Below are 15395 nucleotides of genomic sequence, written 5' to 3' on the forward strand. Positions count from 1 at the left end.
GCCAACCCCTTGACTCACCGGACCCAAGGAGTGAAGTGCCCAGGCTCCCAGTTGCCCCAGAGAGGGGCGATCCCCAACCGAAACCATCTACAGGGATGTTGTTGTCATTGGCCAGGTCCAGCTTCCCATACAGACAGCACGAGCGGCCCTTTAAACAGCCAAAAGCACACTCCACAGTCATTCTGTACCACTGTGATGGGTTGGATCACAGAAACCCTCTTGGGAGCTGCCAGCTTATGTGCCAAGACCACTTCTGCCCCTGCTTTCCCTGCCAACTCGGGACCCCAGCACCCTGTCTTGCTGAGCCAGACACTCCCGTCTGCTCCAACACAGACCCAGGGTCTGAATTACTTGCCCCAAAGCTGCAGACTTCACTGAAAGCAGCTTACAGAAGTGTCTTTGACTTTAACACTCAGATGCCCAACTCCCAATGGGACTAAAACCCAAATAAATCTGTTAAACTCATAATAATAATAATAATAAACTCATAAATTGTTCACCCTCTATAACACTGATAGAGAGATATGCACAGCTGTTTGCCCACCCAGATATTAATACATACTCTGAGTTAACTAATAAGTAAAAAGTGATTTTATTAAATACAGAAAGTAGGATTTAAGTGGTTCCAAGTAGTAACAGACAGAACAAAGTGAATTACCAAGTAATGTAAAATAAAATAACATGCCAGTCTATGTCTAATTCAACTGAATACAGATAAAATCCTCACCAGTTCCAGAGTGCTTCCTTTTACAGACTAATCTCCTTTTAGTCTGGGTCCAGCAATCACTCATACCCATTGCAGTCATTGTCCTTTGTTCCAGTTTCTTTCAGGTATCTTTGGGGTATATTTGGAGAGGCTCTCTTTAGCCAGCTGAAAGACAAAATGGAGGGGTCTCCCACGGGCTAAAATAGACTTTCTCTTGTGGGTGGAGACCCCCTCCTCTCTCCTATGCAAAGTCCAGCTCCAAGATGGAGTCACCTGGGCAAGTCACATGTCCATGCATGACTCTCAGTTTTTACAGGCAGAAGCCATTGCCCACATGGTATCTTGAATGTCTCCAGGAAGACTTCTTATGTGGATTGGAGCATTCCAAGATGCATTGTTCCTTAAGTGCTTCCTGATTGGACACTTTGAGAATTCCTTTCTCCAAGAACTGACCAAATGCTCTACTAAGGTTATTTAGAAATCAAGCCAGTACATGGCCAATATTCATAACTTTGAGTACAAAAATGATACATGATTACAAATAGGATTAATAGAGTCAGTAGATCATAACTTTTACATAGATATGTTACAGGGCATATGTAGCACAGAACATATTCCAGTTATGTCATATATATATAAGCATATTTCCATAAAGCCTTATGGGGGGCGCTGTCACAGTTGTCATCGGCCAGGTCCAGCTTCCCATACAGACAGCGCCATTGGCCTTTTAAACAGCCAAAAGCACACTCCAGTCATTCTTCACTGACAGCCTGTTGCTGAACTGCTCCTTGCTGCTGTCAAGGCTCCCTGTGTAGGATTTAATGAGCCCCGGCATTAAAGGGTAAGCCAGGGACTCTCTGTGTGTTCCCCCATTCCTCCTCATCCTGATCCCCCTCCATGGAAGGTGCTCTGTGTGCCCTGTTATTTCCTGCTCTGCCACATGCCATGGGCTTTGTGTGTCCCCCTCCTCCATATCTCCCTACCGCGTACCATTGTCCCCCCATTCTACTGTCCAAGGGCTCTGTATGCCCTCTTCCCCTTATGCACTCCTTCCCCCCCATGCCAGGGGCTCTCTGTGTCACCCCCCCGGGTCCTCCTTCCCCACATTCCCCCCATGCCAGGTCCCCCATTGTCTCGCTCACATGCCAGCTGCTCTTTACCCATTTTCCCCTATATCAGGGGCTCTGTGTGTACCATATTCCCCCTCCCCCCATGCCATGGGCTACTGCTATGCTGGAAGATGCTAATAGCAGCCATCAGCTGGTTCATTGATCTGTAGTCAAGGACAGAGCTGGTGGAAGCTGCTGGGTCTGCTGACCAGATTCCTGGGGGTCTGCATGTCCTTCATTCCTGCCTTCTGTTTGGGTTTTTTTTTATTTTCTTCAAAATCCCTTGAGTTCTGACGATAGCTGCCTAGAATATTCCCTGAAATTTTGTAATTGATCTGTGCTTGAAAGGTATCGCATTACCCACAAATGTCATCGAGTCGAGAGCCTCGCTTTGCTTGGCCAACTAGACTGAACAAAAGAAAAGAACATATGGTATGGGGAACAATCATGTAATGACAGGGAGACATAGTGTATGACATACCAGGTCTTTCTCAGCTTAAACTGGTATGATTTTACAGGTGGGAGCAGTAAGGAAGAATGTTTCATGCCAGTTGGAGCATCCCAGAGAAAATGGGAAAACTAGTGTCAGTTCCATTTGGAATTTTCCTGCAGTGGGGTTTATATATCTGAAAAGTGGGAGATTCATAAATGGCAAGGTAGCATGAGACTATTCAAGCTAAATATCTGCTTCAGATGCCACTGATAATAGAACTACAATAGTTCTTACTCTACAGAAATACAGATCCTAGTGAATCAAATACCAGATTTTTTTATATTAACAGTTTTCCTGTGAAAGGGAGCGGAATGTCACAGATTAGAGAATTTGACAAGGTTTATCTTGCTATTATGAATCTGGATGACCTGGCCTATCTATTTAATAGGAGGTTAGGATTGGTGGAGTGCCTCACTGCAGGCTAAGGGGAAGCAGAGATGGTCATTGAAGTGCACTACTAATATTACGTCTCTGAGCAGGTTGCTATATGGGATTCTGCAATTTCAGAAATTACAAGGAAGCTTTTCTGAGGAGTTCACACTTGAAACAATCAGCAGAGTTGGGAATACTAGGAGAGCCCCATAAGATATGTTTTGCCTTCACCAGCATATCTTGCTGCTGTAGAAGGGGATGAAGGCATGACTGGAATTAAACACAGAACTTAGTGACTAAATTGTGACCCAAGGACCTCTTGATGCCAACTGGAAGAGGGCACAGGAGTACATAAGGATTACAGGGATCCCCTGGGTCAGGTATTTACATATTAGTCCACTAAAGAATGCCATATAAGATCTCTAATGAAAGCCTATGTCACACTGTTCATCATAATCATTGTGAGATGTATGTATGGAAAATATGTGAAGTTATGTATATACACTACAATTGTGTTCTCTAGGTCTGTGAGTTAGGGCAAGTCACTGAAATCTGAGCTACATAGCTGTCAGGCAGAGGGGAAGAGACATTTCTCTCTGTGTCTCTCAGTCTAGTTGTGTGCATATTGAGTACTGTATGGTTCACAATGGATGCCCTTTTAGAGTCTGAGCAAAATGCTAATCAACAGATTGTGGGGGATATAGGAAAAAACAGAAGGGGTTGTCCTGTTTAGGGGTAAGACAATGAACATTTGGAACCATATCTGGGATGGAGATGAACCCCCACTTATTCCTTCAATCTGTGAGGACAAGCAGACAGCAGACTTGATCTTATAAGGCATCTCAGCCAACCTGAGACTTGGAAAGAGGCTTGGGGCAAGCTATCTGGTAGAAGATAGGGGAATGCTTTGTGAGTTCCGTTTAGGGTTTAGAAATTTTGTTTGATTTTATATGTAACCATTTGTTTCCAATATTCTTAATATCACTTGAGTCCATGTTCTTTGATACCAGGGGCGGCTCTAGAAATCAGGCTGCCCCAAGCAGCGCGGTGCGCTGCGCCGCCCTTCCCCGGTCCTGCGGCGGGTCCCCTCTTCCCGCGGCTCCGGTTGACCTGCCGCAGTCATGCCTGCGGGAGCTTAACCGGAGCCGCGGGAAGAGGGGACCCGCCGCAGTCATGCCTGCGGCAGGTCCACTCGTCCCGGGGCTCCGGTGGACCTCCCGCAGGCATGACTGCGGCAGGTCCGCCAGCCCAGCCTCCCGCCCTCCCCGGCGGCAGGGGACGCCCCCTACATTTTGCCGCCCTAGGCACCAGCTTCTTTTGCTGGTGCCTAGAGCCGCCCGTTTGATACATATACAGTCAAAACATAAATTTATGTAAGTGCTGTGTGTTAAGTAAAGCGGTGATCCTGAGTTGAATCTTACAAGATGGTGTGTACTATTCCTTTGGGAGTAGAGAATGTGAGTTCTATGAGCGTTCAGTGGAACATGGGCTGAGCAGTCCAGGATGCTCAGAGGCTGGCATGTGCCTATTACTAACCTGTCCAGAGAGGCCTAGAAGGAAGCACTTACCTTGCCAGAGGCTGGTAGTTTTAGGGAGCTGATCCACAGTAGGCACAGACAAAAATTCTCACATTAAGGGAAGCTGGTAACAAGGTGCCTTACAAACCCTTGGAAGTGTCACATTACTTCTGTTGTCAGGATCCTCTACATTCCACTATTGTGTCCATGGAATTTATTGTGAAATTCACCCCCATGGGACTGAATTGTGCTCCAGAATTTTAGCTTTAAGAATGTTTCTAGCCCTCATGGTTGTGAATTGTGAACCCAGTTTAATGAAGGCAGTGATGTCTTCCTGAGTCTGCAGAGAGCCTAAACCAATAGCTCTGAGAGGCAGGAGTTACTCCATTCATTTCAATGGGTGTTTTACTCTATAATTTAAAGGTGATAATTTCAATCCCACCATTATTAACTATTTCACCACTCATAATTTTAGTAGAAACATCCAGCTAGTGTTTATCCCACAATTCCAAACTCTCTTCACACCTCCCTAGCTACCAAAAATCCCAACTGTCCTAAACCCAGCTACTGCCATCTCCAATTTTTCCCAACAGCTGCTACAATGTGGTTATGTAATATCAGTTAAAAAAAACTGATATCAAAATTGGGAGAACAAACTAAACTGAATACAAATGCAACAGGGTGTACTTTTTTTTTTTAAAAATAAAAACCCTTTAACATTTATCTGAAGCTGCTAGAATTCTTTATCATGCCACCTACTATAGGGACCTTGCAACAGAATGTAGGTCCAGATTACTACAGATAACATGGGGTCTCTTGTCTACTGTGCTTTACATTATCAATTAGCTTAATGAACACAAAACAAAGCATAATAGTTAATGGGATAAATTTACATGTACGTCAGGGGAAAGAGGTGGTGATGGATCAAAGCCTTATAGGTCTAGCCTCTGCTTCATGGACTCAGACGTGAGGCAAGAGATTATACGTACATTCATGAGGGGAAAAAGTTTCATAACAATTACACATACCATTCTAATAGACGAGATTATAGAGTTGAGGGTCTGGTGGTCTTGGCTGCTTTGAGCAGATAGTGACTCTTCTGCAATCCTTCTGAAAGATCCTAGCAGAACTATGAATGGGATTTTTAAAGACAGTTCCAGAGCCAGCACTTGATTGAAACATTTGAAATTTACATGAGCCATTCAAGCACTAACCTCATGGCTTTCAATGCCATTTTAACCAAAATAGTGCAGATTTTTTATTATTTTAAAGCTACTGCATTTAAGACCAACTTTGTGAAAGCTACTGCAACTGCTAATGAAGTCTATGGGAGTAAGCCCAACGCATATGAGGGATGAATAGGGACCCTTGTCTTTGCTGTGTAGACAGAGCCCTGTTGAAGAACAACCAGTCCCTGCTGCCAGCCTAAGCAGGGCCCTGGAGCTCAGTAAGGGGCTTAAGAGCAAGCGTTGTATCAGTTTGGCACCATTTCTCCTCTGCCCCAACCCCTCCCAGCGAGAGGAGTGCAGAATGCCTAGAAGAGGTGCCCTGTGCCCAGCTATGAATATATTGTAAAATAGTGCCTGCATCATGCAGGAAGTGGGCAGACACACATGAAGACATGCAGAGTTTCAGGAATGCACGTAAGACACTATCAGGTTTAATTCATTATGCTGACAATATAATAATTGAAGAAAAGCCGACTAATTCCAAATAGGGACTGAACACCTTTATTATTGCCCGTTTAGTAGAGATGCTGAAGTTTGCCTCCAGTACTCTCACCAACCATCATGCTTGCCAGTTTTTCCTTCAGCAAGGACCCCAGGAAGTTGATGGCAAGTGATTTTTTTAAGTTAGTTTATCCTCATGCTTGACTGTCACATCTAAACAAAGAATCTTCTTCATTTGAAACTTGATGGGAGATTTGACCTCAGTAACACTGGCCCCCATGTTCTTATGTGGAGGAGAGAGGAGAACTTTGTCAGTTTTGTTCAGACCCAGAACACACAGAATCTACTTAGTCAGGGATTTGGAAGGCAGTACTGTGGTGTTCTATATAGGTCCCCACAACCCACCTTCTTGTGTTGATTTTTTTCAGAGCCTTTATGTCCACATGAGGTATATCCACTGCCATGGCCTCATAATTTTGCTGATTCCCCACCATTCAGATAATGAAATTTAAAGTGTGGGGCAGACTTCAGCTGTGCCAGAAAAATGCATGTCCTGCTGCAGGCAACAGTTTTTTCAGACTGATCTGCAACTCCAGTTTCTAGGAACTTGTGTTCCCATTCTGTGCCATTGCTGGATCCTTCCTTGGCACTTTCTCTAAATACCCCACCTGCAGAATGAGGAGAAAGCTAGGCAGATGCACTCCCTGGGTCCTAGTACTCCCTCCCACACATGCTGATTTAACCAATGGGTTTAGGCAGAACAAGGGTGAATAAAGGTAGAAAGATCCAAAATGGCTTTTCATTAGAAGACCAAAGCTGCAAAGCCAAGGCCTAAGAAATCAGTCCAGTGTCATCGGCAGCCCTGGGAGCAATCCCAGCAGAGGGAGGGAAGCGGGGGGGGGTTAGAAACAGAGGAGCACTGTAACTGGGTTTAGAATTCTGGCGCTTGGTAGTGGTATGTGATGGGAACATCTGTAGCCGGGGGTTAGAATCGAGGGGCTCCATAATCATCTGGCATCCTCTCAATGTTATACCTGAAGGCAACAAAGACAAAATTGTGAGTATAGAACATCCTGCTTGGAAAGCAGTCTCCTCCATTAACTGCCCTGCCATCTTCCCCTTCAGCAGGCAGCAAATGTGGAGAGGAGCCTAATGCATTCAGGCCCACAACAAGCAGCTTCATGGCATTTTGACCTGCAGCTTGAATACCCAGGGAGGGCAAAGACTGGCAGTAGTGGAATGTCCCCACCAGTGTTCCAGCATTACAAAGCTCCTCAAGACCTATCTATTGGGGCACAAGGAACCCAGAAAACTTATCACTGCCATGGGAGGAAAACAGCTTCAGACCAAGTTCTTACATAATAAGTAACTTTAATCCTTTCAGCCCTGTGACAGAGCAGCATGGAGAGCAGAGCACTTCAAAGAGCTGCTATATTAGTCATCCAAGCTGCATTCAAGGGCCCAAAAGTATGACAGCAGGAGACACTTTGTGAGAGAAATATACAAAGCTACATTCCAGTTATGGATCAATTAAGACTCTCTGTGGACTTGCCTCAGCCAACCTTGACATACTACTCCCCTCTCACACATCACCAGACTCCTCCTCTCTTCACATAATCTCACCACTATTCGTACAAAAGCTTTCTCTCTGCTTCCCTTAGCATCAGGAATAGCCTCTCCCTCCCTCACCCCCATTTCAAGTCCCACCTGAAAACATCCTCTTCTCTGCCCATACCTTGTTTTCTCTCCCCCCTCTAGTTAACAGCTGGTATGAAAGATACAACTGTTGTATTTCATGCAGGAGATATTAAAATATTGAAGGTGCCCTACAAAGGTAAATAAAGGCCTCTTTCTTTAGGTTCTTATAAACACTTTAGGAAGGCTGGGATTGTTGCAAATCCTTGCAAATTTAGATTATGTTAAAGCAGATTACAGCTCCTGCAATGTTTAAAGTAACTTTAGATTAAGCAAGCAGTCCCAAACAACACATGCTTGGAAAAATTCACTACTTCAAAGTCACTAAATGAATTTCTTTCAAAGTTGTCTTGTTTTACATAAACTAGGTTAGCCATTTGTGTACACTAAATTTGTGACTGGGATGTGAAAAAACCCGACGACTCAAGAAACTTCTGAGTTCATTTTGCTGATACTTCAGAATTAAAAATAAACAAACCACTTCTCGGCTGAGATCAGACAATGAAAACTGACCAAGAAAATTATTTTTCCAAATTATGAGCAACTGAATGAAATTGTTTATAATGGAAATGGCATTCCAAACAGGTGCTCCTGTTACAACAGTGCATGGTCTTTTCTTCACATAAGCGGGCATACCACTTCCGTTTATAAAGACTCAAAGACACTACAGTTACAGGCACTACAGAACACCCCAAGATAGACAGAAAGACCAAACATGTTTGGGAATAAACTACTAACAGACAGCAATTCTGTCAAAGACAGTGTTGTGTCCTGCTAGAGAGGTCTCCCACCTGTGGTTGGAAATATACATGATAGGGACTCCAGGAATCTTCCGGATTCTCCGCTTAAGGTCTCTGTCCACCGTGGCCACTATGTAACACTTATGCTGCAAGAAATGGAGGCATGTCAGACTCTAACAATGACCCAGCCCAGTGGAGAGAAGGCCAAACAAATGCTTTTGTTCACTTAGTCATAACACTGTGGGGCACCAATTCTAAAATAATTGGACATTACTAGGATAAGATGCTACTCTTATTCCTACAGAGCCCTACTACAGATTAGCTGTGCTCTTCTGTTCATCATAGTGTCCAGGTGACTTACAGGAGGGAGCAGTGTTGCCTAGTGGATAGAGTGCTGGACTGGAACTCAAATACCTGGGTTCTATTCCTGGCTCTGCCCAGGCTGCTGGGTGACCTTGGGCAAGTCCCTTTGCCTCTCTGTCCTTTAGTTTCCCCATCTGTAAAATGGGGACAGTGATACTGACTTCCTTTGTAAAATGCTTTGAGACCTACTGAAAAAACCCACTATCCAGGAGATTGATATTATCATCTTTATTGCTACTAAAGCGACTGGCCTGCCACCTGGAGTATTCAGGAAGGAATTTCCCATCCCATACGTATTCCTTCAGATAGAATTGCACAATGAGGTGCATAATGGGGATGTTATATCTTCCTTTGAAGCAAGTAATTAATATTGGATACATTGGAGCTTGGATACTGGACTAGAGGAACTTTGACTGGCTCCCACAGTTTCTCAGCAGATCTCAGATTTTATAGGTCATTAGTGCCTATGGGAGTTCAGCAAGTTTTCATGCCAACAGTGCAGAAAAGGAACCCTTGGAATGGGAGGTACCTGAGTGACCCTCTGCACCAAGCAGTCATCTGCATAGGTCCCTTTGTGTGTGCAAGGCAGGCGTTCAAATCGCGGGTCTTTGGCTATTCTGTGGGGTCATAAAAGATGTCATTAGGAAGAGTACTGAGGACCTATACAGAGGCATCTTCAGACAATTCCAGGGTGAGGAAGTAGGAACAGCCCCTCCTCTATTCTGGGCAATTTCCAAATCTCAAGACCACAGACCAGGGGGTTAAAAACTCTTCAGGCCAAATTCAAATGAGGAGCAAGGAAGGTCAAAAAAGCACAAGTTGGATTAACAAATATTGTGGCTAATTATCGTTTATGTATTACTTAGTATTTATTGCAATAGCACCCAGAGACCACAATCAAGACCAGGGTTCTATGCAAAACAGAAAACAGTAATTAGAAATGTCATTTCCTTGGACAATTCCCCTACAGAACCTCAATATCATGTCCAGGTGGCAAGAACAAGCCTCAAACAAAGCCAATGCCTTCTTGTGACAGAAACAACAGTCCAGCCTCCTGGTTTTGACCTTCCACGCCATCTTTGGGTAAAGCTCAAATCAATTTAGATGTGCTGCTAGTGACTATAACTGGGGTCTTTGTGACTCCCCCTTTTACCACTGTGGTCAATTAGAAGATGTAGGCCACATATTTTCAGGTTGCATCCATGGCAAGTGCTGCCTGGTTCTATCATGGACTTGCATAATGCCCTTCCCTCAGCTACTGAATGATTAAGACATTTAGACTAACGTGCTTGACTTGATTGTCTATGTAGATGGAATCGCTACATAGATATCAGGGCAAGGATCATATTTCCCTTTAACACCTTATCTCAAAGTGCTTTACAAGCTATATGCAGAAATAACTTCACCCTCCACTAAAACAGAGCCCTCTTGTGGGTGGAACATTGCAGCTCTTTACTCACTGCACTGCAATACTATACAATAGGTCAAGAATGGAAGTGAATAACTATGGCTGATTGACAAAGCAGAGGAAAATTAGTTATCGGACTTGGACTAATGTTCTATAGACAATGGAACTATGAATCTAATTGCAGGCCAGTACTCTGACTCTAGGATTACCAGTTCACATTATAATGCTGCTGTAGGACTGAGATGGAACGCAGATAATAAATCCTTGAAAACATGAACTAATCTTGAAGACAAAAAAAAAAGCCACCCCTCCTCCTTTGGACAGAGGTTTCTCTCCTACTTATTCTCAGCTGCAGAGAAATGTTCTTTTGGAAGTCTGCTGCAATTTAAAGTATAAAAAAAATGTGTCACAAGATAAGAGATTTGGAGATTGAGTGAATTCTGTAAAGATTTCTTTTTCAAAACTTGTTCCAGACCCAGACCTTAATGCTGACAGGTGCTTTTGATATGGTGGAAGAAATATTAGTTAGTTATAAGAACTGGAATGTTTTCAAAATCTTGTGCAGTATGGATGTTGTAATGGAAAGTCACAAACATTTCTTCTTTGCTGTGCTGATGTACAAAGCTCTGGAAACATATCACTCTGTAGAAGTTTCTCAATGATCATGCTAGCAAATACCACAAATTTACGTAAGTATGAAAATTGATTTTTTAACATAAGATGCAAAAAGTATGAATGAATGCCTCATTGTGAGTGTGATCATTTAAAATTGACGTAAGTCGGGGAATTCAGAGTTACAGTTGGAACATCAATGATCCAGTTGGTGCAGGCTGAGGCCAAAGTCCTCTTTTCTCCTGTCAGGATGAAGACCAGTTTCTTTGTATCACCTCCTGATATTAAAAGGGATCAAGTTGAAGAACACAGTGCAGCCTGCAAGACTGCTATGGGTGATCTCACATGACTTTATAAACAACTTTTGTCCTCAGTGTAAGGACTCCTAAATACTCTCTTCTCCACAGGTTACCCACTGCAGAAAGAACAAGCACAATGGAAGAATAGAACGCCAGTGGCAGAGATCTCATTATAAACATGGCTGATTTGGATAAAGATTTTTTAAAAAAATATGGCTTGCAATTGTGGTAAAGGAGGTTTTATCATCCTCCTCCAGAATATCCATGTGGTCTTGAGCAGCAGAACTGTCCAGGATGATGGACAAATTGATGCATACAGGGTCAAATGTTTTTCTCATGGTGGATTCCTCCAATTTCATTCAGACTGGATTGCTGCCTCCATCGTAGCAGGCCTTTTGTGAATGATCTATGTTAATGTCTTTGCTGGGTCTTTTGGCCAGTCTTGCTCACAATGACTGTAGATAAACTGGAGCTATGACTTGCACCATAATGACTAGACAGTTTTTAAATAAAAGCTTACATTGTGCAGGAATTGATAGGCCAAGAAGATAAGCTCTTGCAAGACTTTCCATCCTAGCCCAAGCTTTCAGAACAGAACTTTCTACTTCCCAGTGCCTGTTTAAAATTCAACCATAATGGTTGTGATTGTGTATACCACTTAATCTAATCAGTGAAGTGTCTGAAGCAGCCAAGTAGACAGATGGACTAAGGAACAGAGTTGAGTGTCCTGCACCTACCTTAGTGCCACACGGTACTTCTGCCCTAGCTTCTCAATTTCAGCCATCACGCAATCTGTGATACAGGGGATACCTGCATGAACAAAATATTTATTACCTCTATAGTGCCAAAAGTGTATTAGTTCTTACCTTACAGTACCTTAGCTATGACAATGTGCTCTACAGAAAATACAAAGATAAACTATCAACATCTCTACCCTGAATTGCTTACAGTTTAATTAAACACACAAAAAACTCATGAAGGGGGAGGGGAAGGATGAAATGCAAAGCAACCGAGCAGCTAGCTGGCCATCTCTTGTTAAGTTTGTTGATCTTTTGGATGAATCTGGGGTTTAAAATTTTTGTTTTTAATTTTTTTTATTTTGTCAAGATTAGTATTTAAGACTCATCTGATTTTTAATTGCAAAGAGTTCTATGGTTAATGCAGATCAAGAATCCCAGGCCCACTGTTCAATATTGGCCACTGTACTCAGCCAGCAGTATAAATCCTTTTAACTAGTCTTTTGTTATCTTAAGTTAGTGCTATGTGGCCTGCAAAGTGTTTGTGGCAGAGTGAAGGATTGTTGCAGGCAAGAGCAGACCTCACCACACCAGGGCACCTAAACTCTAACAGGAACAGACACTCACACTTGGCATAGAGACAGTCCATCATTGACTGCACCAGGTCCAGCTTGGCTTTAATGGAGAAGTTGATGAAGTTTGTATCAACCAGAATATAATAGGGTGGGCCCAACTGTGTGTTATACTGGAAGAACAAACAGGAAGGGTGCTGAGGGCTGTCAGGAAAGAAACAATTCAAATCAGTTACTTTAAACTGACACCACCTATGCATCAAATCCTATGACCTGGACAGATCTACTAGGAAACATGCCCAATCAGGAGCAGGTCTGAGATAATGCCTGGAGAGACAGATGGTGGCAATTATCAAGCAGCCCACCTCCACCTCTCTTCCTTCTGAGAGTCCAATCCCCACTTCCCTCAGTATACACATCAAGAAATTCAGGCCAAGGGGGAGCAAGTTCCTACAATCTTTAGAACATAAGAACGGCCGTACTGGCTCAGACCAAAGGTCCATTGAGCCCAGTATCCTGTCTACTGACAGTGGCCAATGCCACGTGCCCCAGAGGGAGTGAACCTAACAGGTAATGATCAAGTGATCTCTCTCCTGCCATCCATCTCCACACTCTGACAAACAGACAGAGTCTAGAGACACCATTCCTTACCCATCGTGGCTAATAGCGTCTAATGGACTTAACCTCCATGAATTTATACAGTTCTCTTTTAAATGCTGTTATAGCCCTAGTCTTCACAACCTCCTCAGGTAAGGAGTTTCACAAGTCGACTGGGCGCTGCGTGAAGAAGAACTTCCTTTTATTTGTTTTAAACCTGCTGCCTATTAATTTCATTTGGTGACCCCCTAGTTCTTGTATTAAAAGAACTAGGTTCTCCCGGTCATCACAAACCCAGCTATTACTAACACCTGCCTTTTCCTAGTAACTGGAGTTCCCTCCCCCGGAGAGGTAACCTCAGTACGAGAGGATACCCCAACACCATCTGGAAGGAGGGTCCCAACTATGGGAAGGTTTCCCTCTGCTCCCATAGACTGCTCTGCTTCCCGATAAGTGAAAGAGACAGGGAAAATATTCCTGCAGCTGCCCAGAGCTGCATCTCCTCTACGCCCCCAAGGGCAAGGCAAGGCAGAGGGCATCTCCACTCTCCCAGATGTAAAGCAGAGTGCAGTTCCTTTGGTACTTACACCTCTCTTTCCTTGATTGCACTGGGATCATCCTTCTTTTTCACATTGGATTTTGCACGCTCCGTCTGTTTGCTAAAGCAACAAAAAATAAATTATGTTTTTGTGACACACTCACAAGTATGTCAGTATGGGGGGGCAACAATGGATATAATACTAGAAAAATGTCTTAATGTTGTAAAAACCAAGGGGAAAAAGGAACAGCTAAGAATGATACAACAGAGTAAAACTAGGAAGTTTGGGCTGAAATTATGAAAATTTAGGTTAGCTCCCAGGAAGACCCCTTGACAGTGAAATGGATAAAAGTGGGAAAACATCTTCTAAAGCAGGAAGTGAAAGCAATCGCTGGGGATCCTAAAAAATGGGACAAGACACTGGAGAACAGTCAACCTAGACTCCTGCATTGGCCTTCAGAGATTGACTGGGGGAACCTAAGTTTCTCTGTAGCTAGGACTCCAGTACTATGAATTGGTCCCTGACCCCTACACCCCATCGCTGGGAGGCTCACATGCGCTGGTCTCGGAGGCTGATCATGCGTTTCACGGTGGCGTATTTCCTCGCTTTCTTTTGTTTCCCCTGGAAGGAAACATTGTTAGAGGCGAGGAGGAAAAAACAGACACCCCCCAAACCTGCCTCCGCGGCATTCGCCCCCCAACCCTCTCCCCTACCCCCAGCGGCCCCCCGGCAGTGCGGCCTCCCCACATACCACCCCCTGCAGCACCCCCCACCCGCCGCTCACGTACAGAAACCCTGAGACTCGGGAAACCAGGCGCGGGCCACCGCCACGCGGAGGCAGCCAAAGCCCACAACTCCCACCCGCGTGCTCGGGAGCAGAGCGCCGCCGCCGCCGGTCGCTCCTCACCATCCTGCTCCTCGCCCGGCTCCCCCTCGGCCCCACGCCCCGGCCACCACTTCCGGCGCGCGCCTCGCTCGTCACCGCTGACCTGCCCGTGACGAGCTATCACTTCCGGCCACCGGCTCGGAGGCGGGGGCAGCGGGAGCCCGCGCTGGCCGCGCGCACGACCAGGGCCTAGACCCGGAACCGCTGCTGGTAACTGTCTCTCTTCAGGCCTGTGAGCCAGGGGCTGAGCCCGCGTCCCGGGGAGCCCCTGCGGGGGAGGGGCCTTGTCCTTGGGAACCTGCCCCGACCGACCCGCCTGTTCGGGGGGAGACCAGCTCCGGGCCTCGAGTCAGGGCGGCTTAGGCGGGCCTGGGGCCTGCGAGACGCAGCGACCCGCGGAGGGGGTGGGGTTCTGCGCGCGCCTGGAGAGGCAGCGCCCGGTTACAGAGCCGTGGTAGCGGGCAGGGAAGAGAGTCACAGCCCGAGGGCCTCGCTCCCGGGGAGCCCCGGTACGGGGGGCAGAGGAGTCCGGCCAGAGCGGCATGGTGGGCTTGACAGCGGGTGCCGAAGTGCGAGGACATGGAGCCCTGCACCCGCTGAGGGGTGGGGATACAGCAAGTATCTACCCAATATAGTTGCAGTCTGATTCCCCAGTACGTTAAGCCTCTGCCCAGGATGGGGTTTCCCAGCGTGGCGGGGGCTTCTGCCCCTGTCTATTTGCGTTTAGTGTTTGTTCCTGACTCCCCAGCGGGTTTGCGGGCCCCTAGAGGGTGGGGTGTCTAGCATTATGCACAGAGACTCCCCTCCGTCCTTGGATTAGAAGTCATTTCTGATCATTCGAGGAAGCGCGTCTACAGTGGAGCAGGAAATAACTTGGATCTATTCTGTATTACATGGGAAACTTGGTTGTTCCTTTGTGTTTCTTTGGTTCCTAATTACTAAGGCTACGTTTATGTCATTGAAGTCAAGGAATCATCTAGAGACCTCAGTGACATTCTCTGTTTCAGCCCCAGAGGCTGTGGGACTGGAGCTGGCAGCCAGTGGGGCCCTCACAGGGTTCCAGCAACAAGTGACAGCCTC

General features: G+C 45.5%; 2 protein-coding genes across 3 annotated transcripts in view; one reads left to right on the forward strand and one right to left on the reverse strand.

Moving 5' to 3' along the window:
* Positions 1-5911: 5911 nt before the first annotated feature.
* FCF1 (FCF1 rRNA-processing protein) lies at positions 5912-14439 on the reverse strand. Of its 2 annotated transcripts, none has more exons than XM_045013825.1 (8): positions 14337-14439; positions 13983-14050; positions 13478-13549; positions 12349-12497; positions 11722-11794; positions 9195-9282; positions 8354-8448; positions 5912-6901 (listed from the first exon to the last, which is right to left on the reverse strand). In XM_045013825.1, exons 1-8 carry the CDS (start codon positions 14337-14339, stop codon positions 6853-6855), a joined length of 597 nt encoding a protein of 198 aa, XP_044869760.1. In that variant the 5' UTR covers positions 14340-14439; the 3' UTR covers positions 5912-6852. The 2 variants fall into 2 exon arrangements, with proteins under 2 accessions (XP_044869760.1, XP_044869761.1); XM_045013826.1 differs by having other exon boundaries at positions 14218-14351.
* Positions 14439-15395, forward strand: part of AREL1 (apoptosis resistant E3 ubiquitin protein ligase 1) — a 30231-nt gene continuing 29274 nt past the window's right edge. The window contains exon 1 of the mRNA XM_045013824.1: positions 14439-14525. The gene's annotated coding sequence lies outside the window, so the exon portion shown is untranslated. The remainder of the gene's footprint in view (positions 14526-15395) is intronic.

Source organism: Mauremys mutica, chromosome 4, assembly GCF_020497125.1.
Source record: "Mauremys mutica isolate MM-2020 ecotype Southern chromosome 4, ASM2049712v1, whole genome shotgun sequence".
Taxonomy (NCBI): domain Eukaryota; kingdom Metazoa; phylum Chordata; order Testudines; family Geoemydidae; genus Mauremys; species Mauremys mutica.

Excerpts from the sequence above, each read along its gene's own strand:
- FCF1 (XM_045013825.1), bottom strand. Across the intron at positions 8,449-9,194 it reads TGGTGCAGAGGGTCACTCAG|CATAAGTGTTACATAGTGGC; the intron begins GTACCTCCCATT and ends CATTTCTTGCAG. Across the intron at positions 6,902-8,353 it reads ATGTATATTTCCAACCACAG|GTATAACATTGAGAGGATGC; the intron begins GTGGGAGACCTC and ends TGTTGCCTTCAG.